This window comes from Phodopus roborovskii, unplaced genomic scaffold, assembly GCF_943737965.1.
Source record: "Phodopus roborovskii unplaced genomic scaffold, PHOROB, whole genome shotgun sequence".
NCBI classification, from domain to species: domain Eukaryota; kingdom Metazoa; phylum Chordata; class Mammalia; order Rodentia; family Cricetidae; genus Phodopus; species Phodopus roborovskii.
In genome coordinates this window covers 9,864,667-9,892,199 of record NW_026126409.1, presented here as the reverse complement: position 1 = coordinate 9,892,199, position 27,533 = coordinate 9,864,667, and the positions used below count along the sequence as shown (strand labels likewise).

The window sequence follows — 27,533 nt, the reverse complement described above, 5'->3', positions numbered from 1 at the left end:
TTCCATTAGTTTATCTTCGTTCTACCAACACTGTTCTTTGGAAGTCTGCAGAAATGCCACATCTCCAAGTCAAATGCTCATTTCTCAGCAGCTATGTCTTTGGAGTCCCAGTGACATATGCCAGACAGCCACCCCTTGGTCACATCTTCCAAGTCCTGGGCTTTGGTCTCTCTTGACCTCTTCCTCCTTGGTCATTCTTCCAGACTCTCCCCCAGATGCTGTTCAGCTCCATCCACCTCACCTCTGCTCTGCCTACAGCATCCTCCTAGAGGTCTAAGCCCTTGGTCTCACAGACCCATCATCCCCTTCCATCTGCTTCCTGAACAAATTCAGATCCTATAACTAGAAACTAGTATTTATTTTTTAGGTGTTCCATTTTATGGTAAGGATCATTCCTCTTTTGTGCACTTAAGGTAAACATTGTATGCTGAAGTCTAATAATTTTTATATCAGTTATTATTTCTTAGTAACAAAACTGCCTCAGTACTAAGAGACTTCAAGAAGATTTTAAACAGAGGAAACACAACAAAGTACATTTCTGAAATGAAGTAAAATAACTTAAAATTTCAATTTTCTTTTCTACTGCCTATTTTCATAAACATCTCTATCCTTTTTATAATTAAAATGGAAGTGGCAAGCATAAATATTCCTTTCACAGCAGGGATTTATCATACACAGACTTGACAGCTCCACAGAAAATGCTTTTCTTCCAGAACCCCTACTGGGGATTTGTACACCACCAAAGAAATACGGTAGCTAGTGAGGCTCTGATGGACAGGCATAAGCTTTGATGAGGTAAGACAAAGAAGGGGAACAGAGCAGCTGGGCAGCACCCGCAGTGAGGTACTCGGATGATGAATGCATCCTCCCTTTGCCCGCTATAAGGTTTCACCCAATTCAGTTCCCTTGCCACAGTCCCATTTAGGTCACCAACCTCTGTTTCAGGTGTACCTCAGCCATCGCCACTGGTGCAGTCTTCTGATCTAACTCTGTGTTCATTCAAGAAAACTGATCACAAATGGTGTGTGCTTACTAAGGAGCCTTCTGCTTTAAATCTCAGAAAACTGCAGCTTTCCATGCACCCCATGAAATGCAATTGTTAGGGAGCAGAGAGGAAGTATTCTACTGAACTTTTGGTCAGACACAGAAAAGGGGAGGATCCAGAGAGATGACTCTGCTGGGTAAGGCGCCTAGCACCAAGCCCACCGGCCTGAGTTCAATTCCCAGACCCACATGGTAGAACGAGAGAAACGACTCTTGCAAATTGCTCTGACAACATTGCTATGCCCCCCCCACACACAGAGGGCTGGGGGGGGGAGGGAGAGAGGGGATTGAGTACTCAGCTGTTTTAAAGAGAAAGAAGATTCTGCAAATTCCAATGGTCATGATGGAGTAGTAGCAGGAAGACTGTGATGGGACCAGGATTCCAAGCTAAAGAGATTTACTTTTGTTCTTTAGGCTTCATCTTAACTACAAGGCAACATCAGTGCTTTGTGGTTCCTGTTGCCATAGATAATCCTCAAGCCTACAGAAATTCTCTTAGACCCAAAATCAAATGATCAGAAAGGATAGCAATCCTGAGGCATTGGTTTTCTATCTAGAACTAAGAATTTTTGTTATTATTGTATGGCTGTCAATATATCAGATCTGCATCTTGTTTTAAATGTACTTATACTGATTAATATATGTTCATGAATATACATGTTTATATCTATTTTGATGTAATTGTATTTATTAATACTGTATTTGATATTTTCTATATATAACTCTCTACCTCTCATATTAACAATAAAATTTGCTTATGTCACCCCTCCTGTGGGAGCTTGTGTATCTGTTTTCTTTCTAGAGAATGCAGGAGCAGTGAGGTGCGCCACTTTCCAGTGACCAGCATTTAATTAGTATGGCTACTGCTCTCATTAAACCACCTGCTTTGTACATTAAGTGAACTAACAGGTTTAATAATAAAAGTGAAGTGTTCCTTGAAATCTCTTTTCAGCAACAGAACCTCACTGCTTATCCAGATGGTCCATCATTTCTATTAATGACAAACTTAATTTCTTGAGTAAATTTTCACCAACTGTTCTCCCTTCATTTTTACTGCTCAGTGAAATCTATCTGGAGCAAACTAGACAGTGCATGAAGGGAAGGGTTGATTAAAGCTGACTAAGTAGAAGCCAGAGCTCCGGGTGTCTCACAGTGGGGACAGTTACCCTAGCTGGTCACTAGAATTAACTGAGAGCTTTGTGGAAGAGGCTGATGCTGATGTCTGGATCTGACCCTGAACCCATTAAATTGGGACAGAGACCAGACACCAATGTGCTTAAAAGCTTTTCAGATTGGTGTGGAACACACCAAGCTAGACAATGAAAAGGGAATGCTGTCCATTTTCCAATTTGTTCAGCATTTAATCTAGAATATATATTCAAAATGTGTTGGGCATTTGTATGTGTGTGTGTGTGTGTGTGTGTGTGTGTGTTTGAGAGAGAGAGAGAGAGAGAGAGAGAGAGAGAGAATGTGCTGAAATTCTGAAATTTCAGATATTGGACATTTCTCAAAAATGTTCAGAATATTTAACTGTCTGAGATGTTGATAGGTATCTTCTAAAAAAAAGAAAAGAAAAGAAAAAAAAATGAGCAGGCTGAGGCCTACCATAGAAATGCTGAAGTAAACTCAGTTCACAAGTGTCTATGGAGGACTTCCCAAGGCCTTTAAAAAGTCAGGTAGATAATGGGTCTCCAATTTGTCCCTTCTGAACACGTCCTGTTGTCTACATTGCTAGATGTGTTTCTCCAGGGAGCCAACAATGCCTGAGATCAATGCATTGTCTATAGAGTAGAAGCTGTGGGAAGCTGGTGAGGGCAGCACATCTCCTTCCAGTTTTCCTTTTAGCAGTCTTGGATCTTGTCTCCTTGCTCAAGGCTTCCTACCCCACCATTCTGGCTTAGAAAAGGTATGTTTCCTGTCTCCTACCACCACCTATGCCCCTGACAGAGCATCTCACCTCTGCCAGAAGCTTGGCATTGTACTCATCACTGTAGTAGTATCGAACTCTTGTGGGAGACCCTCCGTCAGCAGACAGACTTCCTTTGTTTGTTCAATTTTCATTTTGGAGACAATGTCAGCAGGTCTAGGTCCCTGAAGTCTCTATGTTAACAGCTTGACTCTCAATGAGGAGGTATAAAAGCATGGACTCTTAAGGCATGTCTGGGTTATGTGGGCTTGGTCCCTGTCCTCACTAGCAGAGAACCTGCTTTATGTAGTGCTGTGGTGACATCTACTTGCACTAATAAAAGTTGTCTGAGGGTCAGAGAATGGTGTTAGGAGCTAGCTACCATAGAGGTCTGGAGGTCTGAATAGACAGACAGGAAGTGAGGTAGCTGGACAGAAACTGGATATGAGCAGGAAGAAACAGAAAATCGCTCTCTTGTTTGCTGAGACACTAAGGAGATAAGCTGCACTGTGGCTTTCCCCTTCTCTCTGATCTCTCAGCATTTCCATCTATATCTGACTCCAGGTTTTTATTATCTAGATCAATTAAGAACTCCATTTACACAGGGCCTGCTAAGTCTTGTCTCATCCCTCACCCTCCTGCCCATCTGTCCTATGAAGAGCAAGTCTCCAACCATGGAGTGTGTGTGTGTGTGTGTGTGTGTGATAGAACAGTGTCCAGATGATATCTTATGAATGAACACAACTTTGCCATATATACTGGGTACTCTTGACAGGTGGCATCCCACTAACAAGAATACTGTTACCACAGCACAAAACCATCAGTCAAATCACAGAGTTGAGTTTGATGGCTTGATCCTCAGGAAGTAGCCAGCCAACAGTGAAGTATTCTATCCCATTGGATTCAGTAGCTAGCTCAGAGTAGTAGAGCATCAGTTCAAAGGGATATTTTGATAGGATAACTAGATATTTTGAAGTATAGCTGATAAATCATACCTCAGCTCAGGCAGAAACTAGGCTCTAGAATTAGAAACAGAGCCTTTGGCCAAAATGCCCTTAATTCAACCTTTCTGTCATTGTTTCTTATTGTTTACCATTTAAAAAAGAAAACAATGTATATTTTTGTTTTGTTTGGGCAATAAACTTTTGGCTTAATTAATATACTTCATATACAGTTACAGTACATGCCTAAAAATGATTGACATACAATTTCTGCCAAATGCAGTCTTCTTTTTTTTTTTTTAACATCAAGGTCACTTTCCAGAGCTAGAGGCCTAGAGACCTGAATTGCAGACTGACAGACACTGCATTCAAGGCCCCGTGGGATGTCTGAGTTCCAGTTTGATCCCATGAGGGCTTTGGATTACCTCTTAGCATCCTGAAGATAGCCAGAGATCAAACAGGAAACCAATCTCATTCAAATGAGAAGCCTAACAAAACCTATCCATTTCCAGCATGTACGAAGACCACCCATAAGTACTTCCCTAGTTTGAACCATTAAGACTTCAGGACTTCTTCCAGACAGCCACTGTTTGCATCTGAAGAACATTTCCTCTTTTCTAGCATTATTATTATATAGTATTACTTCATATTCAATACAGTGATGCTGGTTATTAAAGAATAAATATGCAATAATGAAGTATTATTCATTGTCTTAGTTCTTATTCTTATTGCCATGACAAGGGAACCCTGAAGGAAGAAGTCTGTATTTTGCCTCATGGTGGGAGGGTATGGGCCAGCACAGTGGGGGGTGGTGTATACAGGAGAGAGGTGAATGCTGCCCTTTATCTGGCTTTCTCCTTTCACTCAGTCCAGGACTTCAGCCATGGAGTGGCACTGCTCCAATGCACAGTGAGATGTCCCTTTACAGGTAAACATTTCTGGGAATGTCCCCAGAGCTCTGTCCCCATTAGGTGGTTCCAATCCAGTCAAGCTGAAGTGGAAGGACCATGAGATTAACACTGAACATGTTTCTAATATAAACATAGATTTATATGAATCTTTATCTCTATTCTGAGGCATTTTTTTTTAATTGACCTAGTGCTAGGGTGGGAAGGCATTCCTGCTTCTTTGATTTTAACTAAGTGATTGATATTAAATAGATTTGGTGTGAAATTCTGCACTCAAAACTTACTAAAGGAATATTATCTTTAAACTTCTCACAACAGTTACTATCCTATTTCTAAAGAATTTTTGAAAAGCCACTCATTAAGAGGAAGTAGTTACTCACAGTAAAAGCTTAGATCTGTCTTCTGATAGACTAATGGTTGGACTGTTTTTTTACTAACAACAGGACACCAGGCTGAATTCTGAGCCTGGTTCTATGAAAACTACTAAGAGTGGCATAAACTGTCTGAGCTTTGCTTCAGCACCAAATGATGCAAATGAATCTACAGAACATGTTTTGAGAAGTAGAGTCATTAAATGCAATATATATATATATATATATATATATATATATATATATATATATTAAGCTTGCCTGAAGAAGCCTCCATACTCTTCTTATACATAGACACTACTATTATAAGAGCCATATTAAAAATGGCATTTTGTCATATAACTATTTGATTTCTTTTTTTTATTCTATGTAACTCCCAGCAGGAAACTTAAAACAGAGATAGTCATGTTACATAAGTATGGCTTTGGAATCTGCATGGGAAATGAGTTAAGATCTCTCTGAGATTGCTCACCAGTTATTCAGCATATGGGCCCATATTGATGTCCAACAGCTTTCAAGAATGTGCTATGGTTAAAAATCACATGGAGTGTTCTCACTTTAAAAATAGCATCATAATCAAGCCTTTTGCACCTTCCTTTCCACAGGACAATTAGAAATGGCCCTCCTCCATCACAGGGATGGCTTCAGTCTACAGAAGGTATCAGATTTGTGAAGCCAGAGTACTGATCAGATGACAGTGACCCAGTGCCAATGGAGGCAAGATGAGATCCAGCTAAGAATGTCATTTCCCTGGGTTCTTGGCTGAGGGAGACTCAAATAAGAGCACTCCAACTCTGGCCCCAGGGATAGCCCATCCCCTGGCTGTGCTCAAATTTCTGGCCCTGAGAATCAGGAGCATCACAGGTGTTTGGGCACTCTATGGACCCCATTATGGGTAGCATTTTAACTTTAATCTGGCATCTAGATATCACATTCCTTAATCTGCTAGTAGTCTGTGACACTTAACTGATTAAACCAGGGCCAAAGCTTTTCTATCAGCTGATCTATCAGATCTATCAGCTATCAGATCTATCAGCTGATCTGTATGTGCTTAGATTGTTTTTAATTTATAAAACTTCCTGTCACCACTTTCCCTGCATCTTATGTGAAAATATAAGTCATCATGCACTTTCTCCTGCTGGATTGTGTAGAGGACAACATCATGGTTTGTCTTATTGTATCTTCTACCATTGGGTTTAATTTTTGGCTAAATCATGAATACTCATTATATGGGTTTCCCTCCCCCTACCTTTTGCTTCCACCACTCTCCTTTCTTCTATTTTTACTTCTTTCTATCCATCGAGTAGTAGGCTAAGATAGCATATTTCTTTACTTTGAATCACCTAATACTACTGTAGAGTTATATAATCTAGAAGTCTGTGTTCATTATTGTGATAATTTGAATGTAAGTGTGTATACAGTGAACTATTAGGAGGTATGGCCTTGTTGGAGTAGGTATGACCATGTTGGAGGAAGTGTAACACTATGGGAGGGGGCTTTAAGGTGTCATATATGCTCAAGACATGCACAGACTTATATGCTCAAGACAAGCACTTCTGGTTGCTTGTGAATCCAGATGTAGAATGCCCAGCTCCATTTCCAACACCATGTCTGCTTGCATGCTGCCATGCCCCACCATGATGATACTGGACTAAACCTCTGTAACTATAAGCCATTCCCATTGCCATGGTCATATGTCTACTCACAGCAATAGAAACCCTAACTAATACTATTATAATTCAGAAAGTTGCAACTCATTAGAAAGATGTCTCCCAGCCCACTGCCTAACCTGTGTTGAAATATTATCCCAACTGTTACAGTGCTAGATGGTAGTGAGGTGTGTGACTAGGACCACTGTCTTTGTGAACAGCATGACTGCTTTTATAGAGGGATGTTTTTGAATCCTACAATGTAAAGACTAAAAAAGGAATCTCCATGTAAGAAGAGGTCCTCAGCAGACACAGAACCTGTAGACTATGGCATCTTGCTCTTGGGTTTCCATACTCCAGAACTATGGGCAACTACTGTGTACTATCTATCCAGTGTAGGACAATTTGTGACAGCATCACAGAAATGGTGAAGCATGCCATAACATCTGGGTGACCAGGTAAGGAGGCAAAGGACACAGAGGTAGGGATGCTAGGGTTTTGGAGCACTCCCTGCTACCTCCCCTAGGGTGTCTCTCTTCTAACAACTCCTCAGTGTTCACTATAGAGCAAGAACAGCCAGCAAACCCACTGTGAGGATTTCTTCTTTATCAGTCTTATTCATCTACAAATTTCAATTGCAAACATATTTGATGAAATTCAGTTATGTACAAAATAATATACCAGACACAATTTCAACATTTCTGGAGTTGGCTCTAGTCAGCAGCTGATCTACCAGTCAATGAGCTCAAAACAGGATAAGAAGAATGCTTGTAAAGGCAATACTATCTCTTAGGTGTGTTTCTGAATATAGCAATGATTTCTCAGCATACCAGCTTACATGTGCAGTGGAATGGAAAATGAGGAAATCCTGCTCGCTACAAAGGAATCCACAGAGAATCAAACCAATGGCCTTTGAAGAAAAAATAGTTCATATGCAAATTTTGGAATTTACTGCTTCCAGGTAAAGATGCTGTTTGCATTTGGACTAAGAGACAACCTTATCTTTCCAGAAGAATCCTAGTCAGACCTGCTAAGAGGATGTAATATTTAAAAAAAATCCTTCCATAATCAAAGTCTAAGAATCTATCTTGACATTTTACCTATCAGTGCTTAAAACCAGCATTTAAGCAAAAGATCTCAATTCATGTGTTAGATCTTAAGGGGAAATGCCTCTTCTTGATACCTGGAAATCACAAACTGTGAGTAGATTCTGCAAGGAAATCACAAACTGTGAGTATCTTCTGCATTACATCATTAAAACTTTCAGCAGAAAGAAAGAGTGAAGGCTCTATGTGACGGCGGTACAATGCCTATGCTTTAACAAAGATGTGAAATAGTGTACACATCATCTATGAGCACAGACTGGATGCCTAAGAGGATTCTGGGTGTAGAACAACTGTGTAGGAGGCCAGTTTCCCTGGGATGGGACTTCCTGGGATATCCTCCCATTATGTCATTCACTGGGACACAGGTAAACAGTGGATGTCATTGGAGGGAGTGTGTGTGTGTGTGTGTGTGTGTGTGTGTGTGTGTGTGTGTGTGTGCATTTTCTAAAGAGAATTTCTGAGGTCTCCAAACAAAAGCAGACAATACTCAGGGACCAAGTAGAGAGGACAGCAGAGCAGCTGCAGACTTGGGAGCAGTGTGCAAGCTCTCCTGCTCACACTCCCCACCTCCTTTAGAGCTCCTGTTACACAACACATACAGGCAGGCAAGTGTGAAGGAAGAAACCCATGGCCTGTGTGGTCTGACTTCTAACTAGTGCCCTCTTTCCTAACCCTGGATTGGAGCTCTTTTAGACTAAAACTGACAGAAATCCACACTGTTTTCAGTGTTCCCACAAGACAAGAAACTGTACAGTGGGATATCCTGCACTGTCCCAGCCCCTGCTGTCAGTACCTCATCTCTCCCTCTGCAAGTTGGTCGTTCACATTAAGGAGGGAAAGCCAAAATGACAACAGACAATCCACCTTGGCCCAGATATATCTGCCACTAAAAGTCACAGATCTGGGTTTCACATGGATATCATATAAATTCTTGTCCAGTATCACTAATACCCACATTGTATATCTAAAAAAAAAAAAGGTGAATAAATCAATCATAAATTACATGAAGCTCCACAGACAAGCAGCAACAAATTCAATTTTCCCCAAGTGCTGTGTAGTTATATGAGCCCATGCAAGTCAGTAATAATATCCCTGCTTTTCTTTAACATTTAAGTTTTAACTATTTTTAATTTGATTTTAAAACTACTCCTGAAGTACTACTAAGACGTGTAAACAAGTCAGATCTTTCTTAAAAGCATCCTCAAGTGGCAGTGAACAAAAAAAAAAAAAAAAAAAAAAAAAAACCAATGAATGTCACACAAGATAAGCCCACACACAGCAGCATGAAACACAGCAGGGACCCTGAATTCTGATGCATGCCAAGCTTTCTGAGGGCTGCTTCCTGATTTCAGATTCCCCTAGTTTCCATCTTCTGATCTAGCACAGTATTCACGTGCCAACACACAGCTAGTGACCTTCACAAGAACTCTGAGCACATGGACCATGGAGAGAGGAGATGGATCATCAAGGCACCAGGAATGCCAACTTGAACTAAAGAGAGGATATCCTTATTTAAGCCCACATTTGAATGTGTTAATATGAACCACAAGTTGTAATAGCAATTAACATTCACATTCACAAGATTTTAAAAGAAAACCTACTTACCTGCTCAAATTCATTCTTTTGAAATTCCTCAAAACCAAAAATGTCCAGTATTCCAATGTCCAATGTCTGTGGGCTGAAAGGAAACACAGCAGAGAAAACAGGTAGTCTCAGTAGCCCACCATTTCAGAAGATTGCAAACACACAGCTTGTCACTGCTGATTTCAGTGAAAAATCAGCAAATTGTGATTTTGGAGTCTGGTTGAAAACTCTGAAAGTTGTTAGCATCAGGCCACTTCTTTAAGGTTGGTTCTCAAACTACACATTGATAAATATACCAGTGCATAACTATGGATGGGTAACTTAATATGTGTTTCTCTGAAGTTGTGTTTGTGTCCTTCCCACTGTTGCAGATCTGCTGTCCCTCATAACACGTTCAGTGGCTCCCCACCCCCCATATGCACTCATACCTTCCTAGGTTCCTCACTGAGTCAAGAACTGCTTCATTCTGTATAAGTACTACATTAGGAGAAATGGGACTTCTGATGAATCAAATTTAGACACTCCCTACTTGGATCTTCCCCAAGGACTATTTACAAAAGAAAGTAGGGCTTACAAATTTAAACCATTTTGTTAATCAATGAGAACTGTCTTTCTGGGAATTTATAACAGTCTTAGTGATGGTCCTAGTGTCTGAGTCCACATAGCATGTGAGGAAGGACAGTGAGGGAGGCTCTGAGGACCCTGACTCCAGGCACACATGAGAAGTATTTGCCATACACATTTTGGAAATTTACAATGTCAGATCTTTCCTCAGAAATTATTTGGGGGGTGGGGATTGTACAAAGGTTGGGAAACATTTTAATCATTTGTACTGGTTTTCCATGTGAAAACCACTCTAAGATGATGGGAGATGTCATTCTGTAAATATGTTTCTCTTACTGGTTAATGAATAAAAGCACTGTTGGCCAATAGGAAAGCAAGATAGGTGGGACTAGGAGACAAGGAGGATTTGAGGAAGTAGTAGGGAGGAGTCAACATGTAGGGACTTGAGAGAACAGAGGTCCAGGCCCTCTCTCCAGTAAGATAAGACCACGTGGAAATATTTAGATTAATAAAAAAGGGTTAATATTTAAAACAGAGCAAGCCAATAAGAAACACTAGTAATTGGCCAACAGCATTATATCAAATACAGCGCCTGTGTGTTATTTGGGGCTGGTGCGGCAGTGGGACCAGACCTGCAGGAAAATCTGCTCATAACACTAAGAAAACATCATTGGAGACTTATGAACAAGGTTTTTTATTAGTTAGCTGCAGTAACATCTAAAGAAATGACTAACATCTTACAACCAAGATATGGAATTAAATGTCAAACATGCATAATACATTGAAGTAACATAAATGGTCCCATTTATAGGGAGTTAAACACATACTCTAAACAGAGCACTGCCCAAGAAGAGACCCAAAACATTCAGGAGGAAATGGATCAAGCCCAGAAAAGGGAAACAGGACTGTGTTTATGTCTCACATTTGCTTTGTTATTTTGATAACCAGCAAATACTTTATTGATGCATATATAATTATATGAAAACATAAGAAATGCTCAGCAACAACTGTAAATCAAGAATAAAACTAGAAACAAATGTATCCTTTAGAATTTAAATTGTATAATGTCAATCAATATTTTTAAATGCACGAGGGATGGCTCAGTGGATAAGGTCCTTGCCATGCAAGCGTGAGGACCTGAGTTTGACCCCCAGGTCCCATGCAGAAAACTATATGTGGTGGCTTGCATCTGCAACTCTGGTGCTCCTACAGGAAGAGCAGATGAAGCTTCTGGGGAGCAGACTCCCCAGAAGCTTGTAAATCACTAGCCTGGTATTGTGTGGGAAATAAGATTCTGGGACACAATATAGGCTGATTGGTATTTATTCTGGGAGAAAACACACCAGAAACAGATGCCCTCCATGGGTTCCGGCTCCAAGGATGCCCCCGGATGCTCTCTGCACCCCAACCAGGAAGCAAGAGAGCGAGCTGGGGTCCAGGACCACAGACTGAGACCCCACATGTCCCATCTGCACCTGTCCCCACACCCCAGTGGGCATGGTCATAGCAACAGGTGCGGGCGGGGTGGAAACCTCACTACAGCCTGGTGCATGCAGCGTGAGGGAGTGATCCTATCTCAAACAAGGCAGAATGGGAAACACTCTGACCTCCACATGCAATATTGGTGGTTTTGTACACACACAAACAAACACACACACACCAACAAAATAAACTTCTGATATAGGTAATAAATAAAACACATAAAAAGAAAAATTTCAGAGTAGCCAGCTTGAGGGCATCTTAAAGTTTTCTAAACATCCAGTGCTATTATAATAAAAAGTTTCATTAAACTTATTTAAAAATACATGTTCATTTTACTTCCAAAGTACTTACAGTTGGGAAAGAAAAATACTTGAACCAGCCATGGGGCAGAGACCAGGAAGCCCAGTGTCAGCACTGAGATGGCAATGTGCTGTCTCTGACGACAGGGTGGGAGTGGGGGTGAACAGGGACAATAGCCAGGACACAGTAGAGTATCTCTACTGAATGCCAAGTGGCCATCTCAGAAGTAGATACAGCCCCCTCTGTCCATCTCAGGAATGGGCAACTCTCTCATGTGTATGCTCGTCTCAGGAGTGAATCTTCCTTGTGTGTGCCCATCACCTCAGGAGTGGACATGTGTCCTGTGTGCCAATCTCAAGAGTAGACAAACCATCTGTTTACTTCTGTGTTGCACCCTCCAGCTTGCTCATATGCCTTTCCTGGTTGGTTCCCACTGACTTTGGCAGTCAGGGCCTTAATATTAGGACATGATTTTGGTTGAATTTAAAGAAAGTACCAATAGGTACCAGGGACCTGGTGCCCCTCCACCCACCACCATCCAAGTCTTCCCTTCTCCCAGGATAGCAGTGTAATGCTGACAGGCAGGCAGAGGTGCAGGGTCACCACATACAGAGGGTAGAAAACTCCCTAGGAGATTCTGACCTGGGTTAGAAGCACTAGTCCCTCGGAAGGAGGCGTTCATGAGTTTGAAAGAACAAACCTCTTTCACCATTGTTCTTGTTTTAAGTATTTGATTGGGTCCCAAGCATGTTTAGCCACAAATGTAAAAGATGATTTGAAAAAGTCAGAAGTTACACGGAAAAATTAAATAAATGCAAGCTCCGAACATGGTGAGGGAGGTCTGTCTGCAAGGACTGCAAGGGAAGACATGCTCCATTACAAGCTGCTTTTAGTCCCTTACAACTGAGTGGAATTGTGTGGGTGACCTCTGTCCCTGGAGCTTACAGCCAGTGGGAGGCCTGTGCTACACAGTGACCAACACCAGGAAAGCGCCAGTCCTATCACATAGGTGTGTCATTCTATAGCTAGGCTCCAGAAGAAAAAAAAAAAAAAAAAAAAAAAAAAAAGAGAGACAGCCTCAGACCCACCAATGACCAACCTTTCTGGTGAAATGAACATAGCTATGGCATGGGCCATTTTACATAAATTCTCTGAGGATCCTACTTGAAGTTTTCCTGGTGGCTAATAATATACATTAGCTTATTAGTAAATTAAACACCTTTTATGTCGCACAAATGTTAACTGTTGTGCCACTAATTTGTGTTTGATCACCTATGTATCTGTAGGTGGGAGAAGATTTGAGTCTAGAGTAACTTCTTCAGACTCATTCCTCGGACCCAAACACACAATCTGAGCTGAGCAGTCATGGCACTTAGAAGCAAGGTCACTTTGCCCTTATTCTCATCATCTTAAAGTTCCCAGAGAGTCTTCTAGACCATGAATAGGATTAGGAAAGGGAGTCCAGACGTATTTAGTCACAAAGTAAAAATACACTCTGATAAGATGGTCAAGGAGAGTTTTAATCATGAGCCATGACAGAGTTGGGTTAAACCCAAAACATGGTAAAGAGGCCTTCTGCAAGGTCTAGATGTGGTATATTCTCCTAGTCCAGCTATTGGCAGAAAACCTCAGCAGAAAGCCCTCAGCTAACTTATAGGTGAGTTTGCTTTTTTGGCACTTAGCAGACCAAGAGGGCACCAGGATAGGTAAGAAATATTACTCATGCATTCCAGACTCATTGCCCTTGGAGGGACCTGGATTCGCACAGAGGTTAGTTTTTAGGGCATCTCCAAAGGAGCTGACTGTGCTGTGGCACCCACTAGCTATCATAAAAGTGCATGTGATAGAAGTTACTCTTTCCCTTCTTATCCATGAAATCTGAAGCTTAGTCCAGCGCTGCTAATGAATGCATGTCTCCTCATAATAGCCTGCATTTGCAGCCATGGTGTATATAGATTCATTACCAAGAACATCTTCAGAAACAGGAATCAAGCCAGCTTACTACCTGGTTTAATTATTTAAAAAAAACATAAACAACATTTAAATGATACTGATGCTTGCATTCTAAATCTAAAGCAACTCTGCTTTCAGCGTGACAGGAGGCTGTGTAAATAAAGCATTACTGCTCCGCCAATTGCTCTCCAGTCATTAGAATGATGGTTACAAAACTTGGAAACACAGACGAATATTTTCTGTGAATGAAAACAGCCAGGTGCAAAACCCAGTGCTTGATGGAAGAAGCAAAGAGGGTCTTTATCCGTGCCTGGAGACAGCCTAAATTGGAAGCATGGAGTGTGATTTGGCTTCTTTACTGAACTAAAGAACTGATTGTGGAATGACCCAGAAATTACACTCCTGGGCATGTATCCAAGAGAACGAGTCCATATGGCCAAGAGAAGACGTATAAGGGTATCTTGGGACTTCTTTGTTCATGCAGTAAGACTGGGCAATGGTAAATCCAATAACGAGACAGTTACCTGTGTTTTTATGTTGCTGTATCTTTTGCAGATGAATCTTGGATGGAAGCAGAGTAAGAATTAATTAACTAGTAATATAGCATTCAGTGTTGAACGTGCATCTCAAACCTGAGCACTGAGTGGCAGAAACCACCCAAATAAAAGGAGGGAAAGGAGCCAGGTTATCCTGAAACTCATACAGTTGGGGGTCACAGGGTCATTGATGGGTGCAGAGTCCATAGAACTGTGTGGATAACAAGGCATTAGGGTAGGCTGGGCTTCGGTAGGATACTAAGGAGATGTTTGTCCATGTGGATCTCAACTATGCAGGTGACAGAGTTTTCCAGCTAAATAAATGGTAAGTGATAGGCTCTTAGTTATGTGCTTATCTTGGCATTGGTAAGTCCAGAATGTTGTGTCATTTATTATAGAAATATAACTGCAGGAAAGTGCTTCCAAGATAAGGCTTCTGGGTGACCCAGACTTTGAAGGAGACACACAAACAAATTTTCAAGAAGTTGAACACAGTCACCATAGTGTTTAATAATTCCATCCTTGAGTTCATTTATGTCTGGAATGATTAATTTTCATTGTCACCTCAGCCCCTGGGTGTGTCTACTAGACAGTTATCAGAGATTATTAGCTGAGTAAATGATACTTTCCCAGAATATAGACAACACCATTCTATGGACCAGATGTCCAGACTGAATAAAAGGGTCAGGGGGAGGAGAAAGCCAGGCATGTGCCAGCATTCCCTGCTATCTGCTCCTTCACTCATGGGGGCATGAGGAGGAGTCTCAGAAGGACACCTCTGTCCACATGGACCACACTTCCACACCATGATGGGCTGTCTCCTCAAGCCTTGAGCCAACACAAATCCTTCCTCCCTTAACCTTCCTGCTAGGTGTGTGATCACAACAACAAGGAAAGCAACCAATAAAGCCTTGGTCTGTCCTCCTGTGTCTGTGGACACCTTCCACAGTTACCTGCTGCAGTGAGCTACAAGCTGGACTTTAGGGATGCACTCAGGACAAAGATGTCACTTCTGGAAGAAGAAAAGAGTGGGTTCATTGTCCTGGGCCTGAACCATAGGCTAGAGGGGGTGCCCTTGTTGTTGTCATGCATTGTCACACAGGGAGTGATGACTGTGAAAGTTTACACATTGCATATGAATCTGTGGGTAGGGTGAAGAGCCACTGCAAAGAAAGCAGGCCAGACACAAAGCTTTGTGAACATGTTCATAAAGCTAGTGCTGGCCTCTCAGGATGAAGGCCATGCAGTAGTGGATATGGTTATCTCTTCCCCCTTCTACAGGTGGATCTTGGGTACTCATCTTTGGGCTACCCATTACAAAAGGCAATGGTGGAGTAGCAGCTGGTGTGAGGATGGAGGAGCCATGGTGTCATTTCCAGGCAACATTTATTTCCCTCTTGGGTCTAGTCAATGCTCCTGTTTGCTCTATGTCTGTGTCAGTTTGTAGGTGACCATGTGACAATGCTTGGTTAGGAGGGTGAGGGCGCGTGAGCATCTCACTCTTGTGATGACTATTAGATCTTGCACCAGAGGGGGATTCATGCCCATCACAACACAGCACAAGGCTAAAAAGTAGAGTGGATTTAGAGGTAATTCAGGGGTTCATGGTCCATTTTCAGTAAGCCTTTGACTCACAGAGGTGAAGGCTAGTCATCAAATTCTCAAGACCAAGTGGAGAGAAACTCAAAAGGTATAAAACCCACCATATGGTCTGGTTTTATGGCCAGTGGTTCAGGGAAACAGATCAAGGCAGGACACAGTAGGGATGAAAGGCCAGTCAGCTGGGTAGGAGGTTTTCTGTGATCTTCCAAGAAGGATTGCTACTAACCATGTAAAAGAGATGTTCCCCTAGCTGTGAAAGGTTGGTAGAATGGACAGACAAGTCCATCTTTCAGCTACATGCTACTCTTCCATAGAAAGTCACTGTGTGGAGGTCCACTGCATCCCAGGCAGGAAGCTACACTCTCCATGGAGCTGTCATGTTTTTCCCAGAGCTGGACCCTCATAGCGTAGAGCCACTGGAAGGGTTGAGCTCACACGATCACAGGATTTTCAAGAGTGACCTGATTTGCAGCCTCCAAAAGTCACCTACTAACTGAGGAGCCAGAAGTGGTGGTGAACACATGAAATCCTATCCCTTATGAGGCCAAGAAGCTTGATCACATGACAAGACCCTTTTTTAAAAAAATCCAAATCCATCTACCAGAGACAGCTCTCTCATTTCTACTGAGAATTCGAGATCTACAGGGTTTGCCATATTTACTAGCATGACCTGAGTCGAGGAGTGTAATCAAAAAAGCATGCCAGAAATCTATGACTGCCAAGCCTCTGTGTGCTGACAACAGGGAATGACATTCGTAGCTGTAAGACTTGAGAAAATTGAGATTTGCAACAGAAAGACATTTCACGTAAGATTGTTAACTGGTAGCTCAGAATAAGAACTCAGCTCCTCTATTTGTTAAATTCTGAGGAAGTTAACCCAGCTGGCAGATTAAAACACTGTGCATACAATCAACAGCCCTGTCCTTGGGTTGGCATTCCTGCACACAAACCATGAAATCTATATGTTTTCCCAACACATCAACACAGGCTTCAGTCAAACTGTCCAGGTAATGCTATCTTTGTCTTACTATTATTATCCTTTTGTACTAGTTTTTTTTTTTTTTTGTCCCTTCCCGATAATTGCATTTTAACTCAAACCCTCCTTTTGCGCGCGCGCGCCAGCGTTGCGCGTGTGTGTGTGTGTGTGTGTGTGTGTGTGTGTGTGTATGTATGTATGTATGTATGTACATATGTTTTCCAAGACAGGGTTTCTCTGTGTAGCTCTGGAGTCTGTCCTGGAACTAGCTTTTGTAGACCATGTTGGTCTTGAACTCACAGAGATTCACCTGCCTTTGCCTTCTGAGTGCTGGGATTAAAGGCATGCCCCACCACCACCTGGCAAGGTATGCTCCACCACTACCTGGCTTTTTTTAAATTAGCATTTTGCTATATTTTAAAAAGCAAATGTTAACACATTTATGTGTAATACACAGTGTGGTTATAGGTTTACAGACATATTTGTCACTTGTGGCATGACAGATCCAGATTCCCCCTTGTAGTGGTACGAACCATTGTCATCAGTTCATGTAGCTCTCTGCATCTCTTCATGCTACACGTTCACCACTTAGTACCTTCAATCAGCATTTTCCTGCCCACACTCTGAGGCTCTAGTCTTACTGTTTGCTTTTAAAGAAAGCTTCTGGGTATCTTTACAGTTTAATGCACATATTGGGAAACAGAAATGTATCACCAGAGGTTTCAGACTGTGGGGTTCTATTGGATCATAGTGCGGAGGGACACTTAAGTCACTTTGAGAGGCCATGCAGAAAGAAGAGATGGGAACTAGCCTCTGCAATGCAGCAGGAGCCTCTCCTAACAGTGGCTTTCAGCCAGGTTGCCTGTCACTCATCAGCTTGTCCACAGGTTCACTGGAAGTGTTCCCTGCAGCTCCCAGTTTAGCAAAGCCTCTGACTCCTTATACCCTGATACGAAGAATCAGAAGACAGCCTTGCCCTCAGGCATGAATGGCTCACATTCTGAAATACTTCACTGTAATCCTAATTTTACTGAGAGTAAAGAAATTACTTACATAAAAGGAATTGACTCTTAAACCCTACTGACTTTTAAACAAAACCCTCATTCCCAGTGTCCCATTGTTTTATTTTAAAAATTTCTTGTGTGTGTGTGTGTGTGTGTGTGTGCTATGTAGGTACCTTGTACCAACAGGGGCTGGAAGAGAGTGTGGGATTCTCTGAAACTGTAGTCACATGCTGACACATGGGTGATTGGCATCAAATCTGCATCTTTTGGAAGAGCAGCCAGTGCTCACAACTGCTGAGCCATCTCTTCAGGCCCCCTTCTCCTTCATTAGGGAAAGAACGTTAGAAAATGCAGGATTTGGAATAAGAGTTACCAAGGGTTCATGACCCAAACCCTTCCCTTTGTTGCTGTGAAATCCTACAATTAAAAAAAAAAACTCTCTAAGTTTCTCCATGTCAAAACAGAGAAAGAAATGCCAATCTGATGCCCTGAGTCAGTTTACAGAATAACTGTCCTAGGTGCCTAAGTCCAACTTATATACATCACATTCGGCATATGATAATCACAGTCAATGTCCCTTCACCATGAATCTCAGCTGCACATCTAAGAAGCCATGCCTGGATGGATGGGTCTCCAAAGAGACAGTGTGTGCAGCAGAAAACCTCAAACCAACTCTAGCAGGCTTTGCTTACTGGACGCAGCCTCCTAGTTGGAGAGACATTTATGAAGCAACGGTGTTTAACTATGGTGACTGACATAGTCTGCATGGACTTTCTGGGACTGGGGCTCAGTGTAGGGTTACAGATTCACAATCCTCCTGCCTCCTCTTCCCTAGACCACCATACTTGGCTTTTAGTCCAGACATAGGATTCTCAAGAGCCAGGATATTTTCTCGTTCCCATTCCCCGGGGGCATTGTTTATACTGACATAACTTCTAATATGGGGACATGGGGAGTTACAAACCAATTAATTCGATTAACTTCCCTGGGCAGAACAGCTCATGGTGCAGAAAGAAAGGTGAGCAAAAGTGCAAAAGCAGCAGCAGCTGCCCTGAGTTCTAACCTTTGCATAAAGAAGACAGGTTCTGGCTTCCACATTCCTGGCTCAAAAAGAGTCAGGAAGTAGGATGCTAGATGTTTCTCTGCCCTAAAATCATTTAAATACTTGGAGATTTTATTGTAACAATTTGGCAAGAGTCATCATTAAGAAGAACCCCCTATACCCCCAACATTTGATGCTAAAACAGCCATGTTTCTACAGATCAGTTGAGTCTCCTGAAAACATGGAGTCAGGACCAAAACAGATAGATCTCCCTTGATCATACAAGCTGTGCCATTCTGGAAAACAATTCACAAATGTTAGCACTGATGCTTAAATTCAACCATGTTTTGTTCAAGGTGTCTGGCAACTTTTATAACAAGAATGGCACATTCTTACCATTATATGTCATGTGTTCTTTTAAATCTCATTTGGGTGCTAGAATGTACCCAGGGCTTCAGTAAAACCTCCACACTCCTCTAAATCTTCCTATTTGGAAATAGATATGCATATAGGGAATCATGAAAAGCAAATTACAGAGGAATTACAGAGAAAGACGGTTGGCTCTTCAAGAAATCATTGTGTGTGTCAGTGGGGGGGGGGTAGAGGGAGAGACTTGTTCAGAGAGGCAGGTTTTGCTTCAGATATTTGCTAAATTACAGTTTGGGTTGTCATGGTAACCAGAAGAATGATTTAAACAAGTCTACCCAGAAATAGAAGTCACTTGTACTGTATTTATAAGAATCAAAGAAATCTCTTTATTTAATGGAAAGAAAATTCTTGATTTGAATGAAGGGAAACATGGCGGGTCAGGTTTGCTTCTCTGAGGAACTGCTTGCTATGAAATCTCTGAAAAACTAAAACACATAGAAAACTCATGGGATGAGTTCAAATTTACTTAGATGATAATTTACAGGCCCAGAGGAAAGAAAATCTTTGAAAAACAAATATTCAACTTGTAAGCTCAGAAAACAAAGGAGCAATGTTCAAAAGGAGCTGAAATAAGAACACAATAAACCCAGAACAGGTAAAACAAAAAATAAAACAATGTGAACATATACACACACACATGTTTTTTTGGAAACTATTCTTACAGGCTGGCTTTAAGCCAGACCAAAGGTGTGCACAAACTAGAAGAGGCACAAAAATTACCACTACAGTTATAAGTTAACCGAAAGACCATAAAAACATACCTATAATCGGCATGGAGAATTTGAAGTGGGTAGTTTTATAGGAAGCATATGTGACTCAAAAAGAAGCAAATTACATGGTCACAGTTGATCTGCTCCCTAACTGTTGGATGCCATTGGGAACATTGTAGAGAAGACATGTAGCATGAATTTGACAGTCAAGGTTCTTCGAGGAGAAAAAACTGGAATCTTGTCTCTCATGAAAACAAAATCATACTAAACCAAACAGGGTTGGCAACCTTATAGGGAGAATGAATCAACATAAAAAATAAAATGTGGATGAAATAGAAGGTTCAGTGGTTAAAAACGATGGCTGCTCTTGTAGAGGGACCAGCTTTGGTTTCCAGAATCCAACTGGGCTCAAAACCATTTGTGGCTATAGCTCCAAGGGATCTAATGCCTCCTCTGACTTCTGTGGTTACAGGGTACTCACATGGTACAAATATATACATACATGTAGGCAAACACTTAATAAAAAAATTTAAAGCAGCTAAAACTATTTTTAAAAAGTAAAATTGGACTTAGTAAGTTTTGTGTGTGTGTGTGTGTGTGTGTAAAACACTAGTAATTAAAGATTAATTGATTAATTAAATGGGAGGAATTGTGGGGGGAGATGTGGAACTGACAAATTCAGAACTCATATAAGATAGTCTCAAAAAAAAAAAAAAAACATAGCTGGGAGTAGTTGTACATGCCTTAATCCTAGCACTTGGGGGCAGAGGCAGGTAAATCTCTGTGTCTTTGACTCCATATGATTCGCTTAGCCAGTTCTAGACAAGCTAGGGTAAAAAAGTCTCATTATAAATTTAAAAGTTAATTCAAAATACACATCAAGACCAGAAATGAGATGGTTATCATCATTCCAATAGATTTTTTTTTTTTTAGTTTAGATGAGACATAACAGCTCCTCAGCAAAGATTAACTACTGGAATTTTAAGTAAACATGTTACATAAGGGCAAATTATAGTGCTATTGTCATCATTTTGGAAACAAGGCAAGGTGTACCATCACACATTTCCAACTGTGCCTGGCAGTGCTGGTCAGTGCAAGAAAACAATGGGAGAAACAACAGCCACAGAGGGAAGAGACACCCTCTGGACTATTTATTAGAAACATACTAAGCTATTCCACCAGAAAATTTATTGGAACAAATAAAAAAAAAAAGCGTGCATACAATTCAAGATTTTTGGACAGAAGATCAACCCGCGGAAAAGTAGCAGAAATTTCCTTGGTGGTTACACCCAGTGAAGCATCCAGAAAAGTAAAGCAGGGAGGGACACCCTGAGCCCACGGGAGGGAAAGCAGCAGGCATTGCCAAGTGAAAGGACAGCAGACAAATGCCGCAATGCAGAATAGCCCAGAAGGGGCAAGCTCCCCGTAGTCATCTGTGGATGTGCTTCTGGGCAGTGTCCTCCGAAAACGTTTCTCAAAAAACCAAAATGAATACAGGATGTGTATGAAAGAATAAAGATCACCAAAACAAGTGAGGGAACTGGAATCTATTAACAAGAACCAAGTCATCACAACGTATTATTGATATAATTTCAATCAGATTAAAACTCAGAGGAGACTGAGCGTGCAGATGCTATTAATAGAGCAGGGCTCCTTGAATACTCAAGTCAACTATGAAATCCTTTCAGTCCCTCATACACAAAGTAACATTTATGATTTGTTGAAGATCTCAGAGTGTTTAGGGGAAAATGTAAAATAGGCTTGTGATAAGAGAAGACTGTGATAAGGCCCTGAAGTAAGACAAAACTACACCGGAAATCCATGGCATGTTGCCGGGCCGCAGTTCAAGGTTGCCTTGCTGGAAGAGTCTCTGCTTGGCCAGAGAAATGCAGACTCATGCTCTGACTGCAGCTCTGCCACTGAAGCCAGCCCAGGAGAGTGTGTGTCAGAAGTTGTGCACAAGCATGCAGCCCTGCTGGCAGCTGAGGAAAAAATGTGGGAAGAGACCTTGCCATCTGCAGATGAAGTTTATGTAGCCATAGGAACTGACTCAGCAAATGAAAACAATTCTTCCTTGATGGGTAGAGGTGGTTAAAGCTCAAACCCAACATGGAGTTTAAAAACAGAGTGTAGAAAATACACCTCAGGCTTGCTCTCCTGTCCCTTTTATCAGACAGTGTTCTTATGCAGCTGTTATGAAAAACTTGATGGCCGAGGAGCCAAAGAAATACCCGTGAAAGGCCTGAGCCAGGTCTGTGCTGTAATTATATGTTCCTATTAAAAATGAACACCAAGTGTTACTCATGCTAACTCTCAGCTGCAGGTAAACGCTGCCTGCCATGTAACTTTGTACCCATTTTGATTTTTCTATAGTTTTTGACAAAGAATAAAAGACAGCATACAATAAGATGGGATATTATTCATTAAATAGAAAAAGAAATCCTGAGTGAGACTACCTTTTACTTCTATTTTTTTTAAAATAAATGCACTGTGGGTGTTTTATTATTTTTTGAGGCATTTAAAAATTAATAACATAAATCCATTTATTGAGAATTAAGTGCTTTCAATAGGATTAACAAAGAATAAATAAATATATAAACTTGTCTTTTTTTCAAAAAGGGGTGCTTAATTATGTGCTGATCTCTGGATTTTTAATGTGCACTTCCTACAATCTTTACTTTGCCTTATGTTTTCCTGAGGATAACTTTATAACTTGCAACTCTAACAGTTTAAATTTTCGTTATCATTTCAGTCACGTACTATAAGGGGAAGTCAGAGTTCATATGTAAAGCAACATCTCCATCAGTATTTTATACACACATCATCAGCTCTCTAAATTTCACAGTTTCCTGTTTTGTATTTATCAGATAAGGGCAGACAATGTATCCTTTCCTGGAACATAACAATTACAAAGTCTAAAATATAGGTCAAATAAGAGTGGAAGAAGGGAGGTGAGTGATTGTAACTCATCACATGGCGTGCTGGCTTGAGTGACAATCGCCCTACAGGCCCATATGTTGGAATTCTTAGGTCCCAGTTAGTGGGACTGTCTGGGAAAGATTAGGAAGTATGGCCTTATTATTAGAGTAGGTGTGGCCTTGCTATAGGAGGTGTGTTGTTGGAAGTGGGCTTTGAGGTTTCAAAGCTCATTCTAGACTCTGTGTCTCTGTCTCTGTCTCTTTCTCTCTGTGTTTCTCTGCCTCCTCTCTCTCTGTCTCTCTCTCTCTGCCTATGACTTAGTGATCTGCATCCAGATCCTGCTCTAACACCAAATCTGAGTGCATACCACCATGTTCTTTCACCATGGTGATCACAGACTCACCCTCTAGAACTATAAGCAAGGTCCCAATTAAATGGTTCTTTTATAAGTTGCCTTAGCCATAGTATCATGCCATAACAATAGAAAAATAGCTAAGATACATGATCAAACACACATGTCTTCAGATATGAGTACTGGCTAGCAGAAGAGAGACTGAATAGCTTGAGAAATTTCACAAATATTAGTTGACCAGCCTCCTTTCCTATTCAACAATCAGCCTCGGTACATGGAATAAAAGATAAGGTGAGGTAGAAACTTCATGCCTCCTGGAAGAAGCCCTTGTACTTTTACATAACAAGCAGAGCCCTCCCTATTCCCAGGGACATGTGAGCTCTCAAGCTCTTCTCTCTGTGGAGGGACCAGCTAGTCATCTGAGAAGAGGGAACTTCAAGTGAGGAGTTACCTTCATGAGATCAGGGTGTGGGCCTGTAATCTCACATGCTTGACTACATGGTCTCCAGTTGTCAGTCCCCAGTTTGGTGAGCTGTTTGGGAAGGGTCAGGGGGTGTGGCCTTGTATGAGGTGGTATCACTGGGGGCTGGCTTTGAGGCTTCAAAAACCCATGCCATTCCCAGTTAGCTGTTGTTGGCACCTGATTGTCTCAAAATGGTAGCTCTCAGCTACTGATCCATTCTTCCAGCCTACCTGCTGCCCACATCACAGTCATGGATTAACCCTTTAGCCATGTAAAGCAGGATAAACTCTTTCTTTTATAAGTTGTCCTGGTCATAGTGCCTCTTCACAGCAATAGAAAAGTAACTAAGACACAAACGAAGTGTAAGGAGCTTTCCTACCCCTCAGGGGGTCATCCAGGTTTGACTCTGAGCCTTCAACACAGAGAAATAAAGGTCAAAATGCCTCTGAATAGGAGCTACAGGCCTATGTCATCTGCATCACCTGAAGCCTCATCTTCTGTGTCAGAGAACTCTAAATGGCACTCCATGTGTTGTCTGAAGAGGTTACAGAGTCCTGGAACTCCTTCCACATAGAGACAGTCCACCACATACCTGTCTCTCAGAACCGAAGCACTGCTGTGTCCCAGCGGATGCTGGGAGGGGACCTGGGCAAGAACTGCCCACAGCTGTCCTTTAATAGGCTCTGTAAGTGCATGTGCTGGACACAGCTGCTCTCCCTTGACAGTGTGTCAGGAGCTAGGGATCTGGTGGGCATGCCAAATTCTGGGAGCTCGGACACATGACTTGCTATTCTGACTCCCTTTGCCTTACTCCATGGCTGATGTGGTCAATGAGGACTACAGAGATGAAAATGGGCACTGTGTGTCACCTTCCCCCAAAGAACAAGAGCAATAGTGTCCTTAGAGTCTGGTGGCTAACAAAAGGGGGAGGTGGGAGGAGCCACAGGGACAACTGCCTCTCAGCAGGCTGCAAGAGCAGGCCATCCTGAGGCAGACTGTTTGCACTAATATAGGTATTTTAAAAACATATTAGCATAATTTTATTACACTATGCTGTTATAATTTTCTATTTTATTTTTGTTGCAAAATTGTTTTGGGGGTTGTTTGCTTTTTGTTTTGTTTGTTTGATTGGTTTGTTTTCAAGACTGGGTTTGTCTCTATGTATAGAGCAGGAACTCATTCTATGGTCCTGGCTGGCCACAAACTCAGAGATCCCATCGCCTCTGCCTCCCCAGGGCTGGGATTGAAGGTCTGTGTCACCACCCGTGGCTGGTTATGTCAGTGTTTAGTAGTGATATTGTCATCTACTCCTCTTACACACAAGAAATTATTGCTTGGAAAAAGTAATGTCCACAGAAGGGATTAACATCTGAAAGCTGTGAGGGACTGTGAGGGAGTTTCCCATTTTATCTTCCCAGCTACTACACCTTTCACAATAAAATATGCCTGTTTAGTTTTTAGCTATTTAATGGGATTTTACCCCCAAAGGCACTAGTGTTCATATACATTGAATGGGGTAAAGCATTAAAGAAATACAAACCATGGTTGTTACCCAGGTTTCTAATTGCTATTGTTATTAGCTTTGTCTACCTCCTTGCATCAGGTCACTTTGAACTAAGCCTCATAAACAGTTCCTATGCTTCAAGTCTGACCTGCCTCTGCCCTGATCTAAAGCATCCAGGGAAAGCCACACAGGTGTCAAGGTCACAGTGGATAGGAGCCCAGGAAAAGCTCACATTAATTTTCCAGGCAAATGCAGAGGCAGTATATGTTCATCTCAATTAACTGGTCATCAAACATACCCTGCCTGACACCAGAAGGTTTCCACAAAGGGAAGAAGTCTTCATAGAATTCAAGGAGAGAAAGTACAATTGTTTCTTCATAGTATGTTGCAGGATATTTGTTTATGTAAAGATGTGCTGCATATGTTTAATTATGTAAAGACATTTTTATTTGGAAGCCTGTTTCTGGCCCAAAGACCAACTACAATAATATAACCATTATACTTTGGGAATGAGGTGTTCATTCCAAGAATGAACTGGTCTGCCTTGACCTTGCTTGGCTCCTTCCATAGTACCTTAAACTACAGCCTATCAGCATCTGCTCTTGCTTGAAGTTTTCACAGTAAAATACAGCATGGAAACAGTCACATCCAATCATTTTGATGTGCATGCCAACTTTAACCACTAGGGCATCAGAGCTTTAAACTTGTCTTCCACCAAAAGCCTATTGTGAGGTTATTCAAACATACCTTACCTTTTTGGCTCAAAAAGCAGATCTGTAGACTAGGAGGTGTTGTGAGAATTCCTAAGAGTTAGAAATACCACAGAGGGAAAAAATTCCCCTGTGTTGCTTGGGATTTTAAACCCAACTTGGGGTGATTCTTGAAAAAAAAAATTGTCAATGACTTCAAGGAGATACTATCTCTTTGAGGTGGGGTGTATAGCTATGATTTGTGATTCATTTCTCATTCCCCATGAATACTTTCTTCATGTAGTTGTCTATTGGGACCAGCAAGAGCTAAGGCTGCCTCTCCATTTTTCCATTCTGACACATCTGGCAAAGTGTTGGCTGTGAAGGAGGCCAAGTTTCTTCTCTTCGGCAGATCTAGGTGTTTCCAATCATATACATTTAAGACTCTGCAGGATTCAAATGTCAAGTGGGAATTTTCTGGAAGCTTCTGTGTCCCCAGGATTGTGCATTAATTAAATGTTAATAGGCCCCCATCCACATGAGCAAGGGTGCTAATATCTTTCTACAAGGTTAATCTGGTAAACTTGGCACATGGGTGACAGCTGTGAACACATCGTCACATTTCTAGGTTGTGACATCTCATATCTGTTGTCAACTTTACCAGGTTAAGGACTGTATGGGGGAATTTGTGAGGTACACCTTTGGGGAGGGGGTGGTCTATAAGACTGGATGGAGAAGAGGAGACTCTCCCTGAGTGTGGACAGTACCATCCCCTTTCTCTGGACTTCCCCTTTCTCTGACGGCTGAGAAAGGTGCCTTTGGACTCCCTGCTCCCACCCACAGCCTTCCCTTCCTTGCTGGAGAGCATCTTTTCCAACCCCAAACCAAGACTAAATTTTTTGTTTCTCCAGCTTTCCCATAGGTATTGTGTCAAAGGGAAGGGAAGGGCTAGGGAGGCAGAGGACCACAGACTAACCAACACAGAAGAAGCAAGAGCTGGAACCCCATGGTATTAAAGAGCCCGGCTGGAGCCCTCGTCACCCATAGAAAGAGTCAGGTGTTTCTGCTAAAACATTTGAGCTGCCCTAAGCTCTCGGAGTGGTGTGAACATAGGGAGTATTGAGCACTGGGATTCTGCATGGGTACATTTGAAGGATCCTTATACCCTTAGTTCAAAACCTGAAATGTCCATACACATAACTTTCCCATTAATTGATATTAATTTTGATATTTTTTTCCAAGAAATGGCTTAATCCAAAAATTTAGTAAAGAACTCCAGGACAACAGAAAACATTTCTCAGAGAGTTTCATTCAAAGGCAAGCCTGCCTGTGAAGACTTCCGAGTGCAATTTCCCTTTCAGATGTCTGCTCAAGGTCATTACCAGTGACAAGAATAATAACAGAGCTTTTCATTGACAAAATGCCATGGAAATCTATAATTTTTAGATGATCAAATAGCCCTGGAAAGCTAATGCTTAGAGATGATTAGGGGTATAAGC

General features: G+C 41.6%; 1 protein-coding gene across 1 annotated transcript in view; it reads right to left on the bottom strand.

Moving 5' to 3' along the window:
• Myo16 (myosin XVI) overlaps nucleotides 1-27,533 on the bottom strand; it is a 335,766-nt gene that overhangs the window by 149,071 nt on the left and 159,162 nt on the right. The window contains exon 21 of the mRNA XM_051181974.1: nucleotides 9,531-9,603. Coding sequence (XP_051037931.1) covers nucleotides 9,531-9,603 — 73 coding nt within the window. The remainder of the gene's footprint in view (nucleotides 1-9,530; nucleotides 9,604-27,533) is intronic.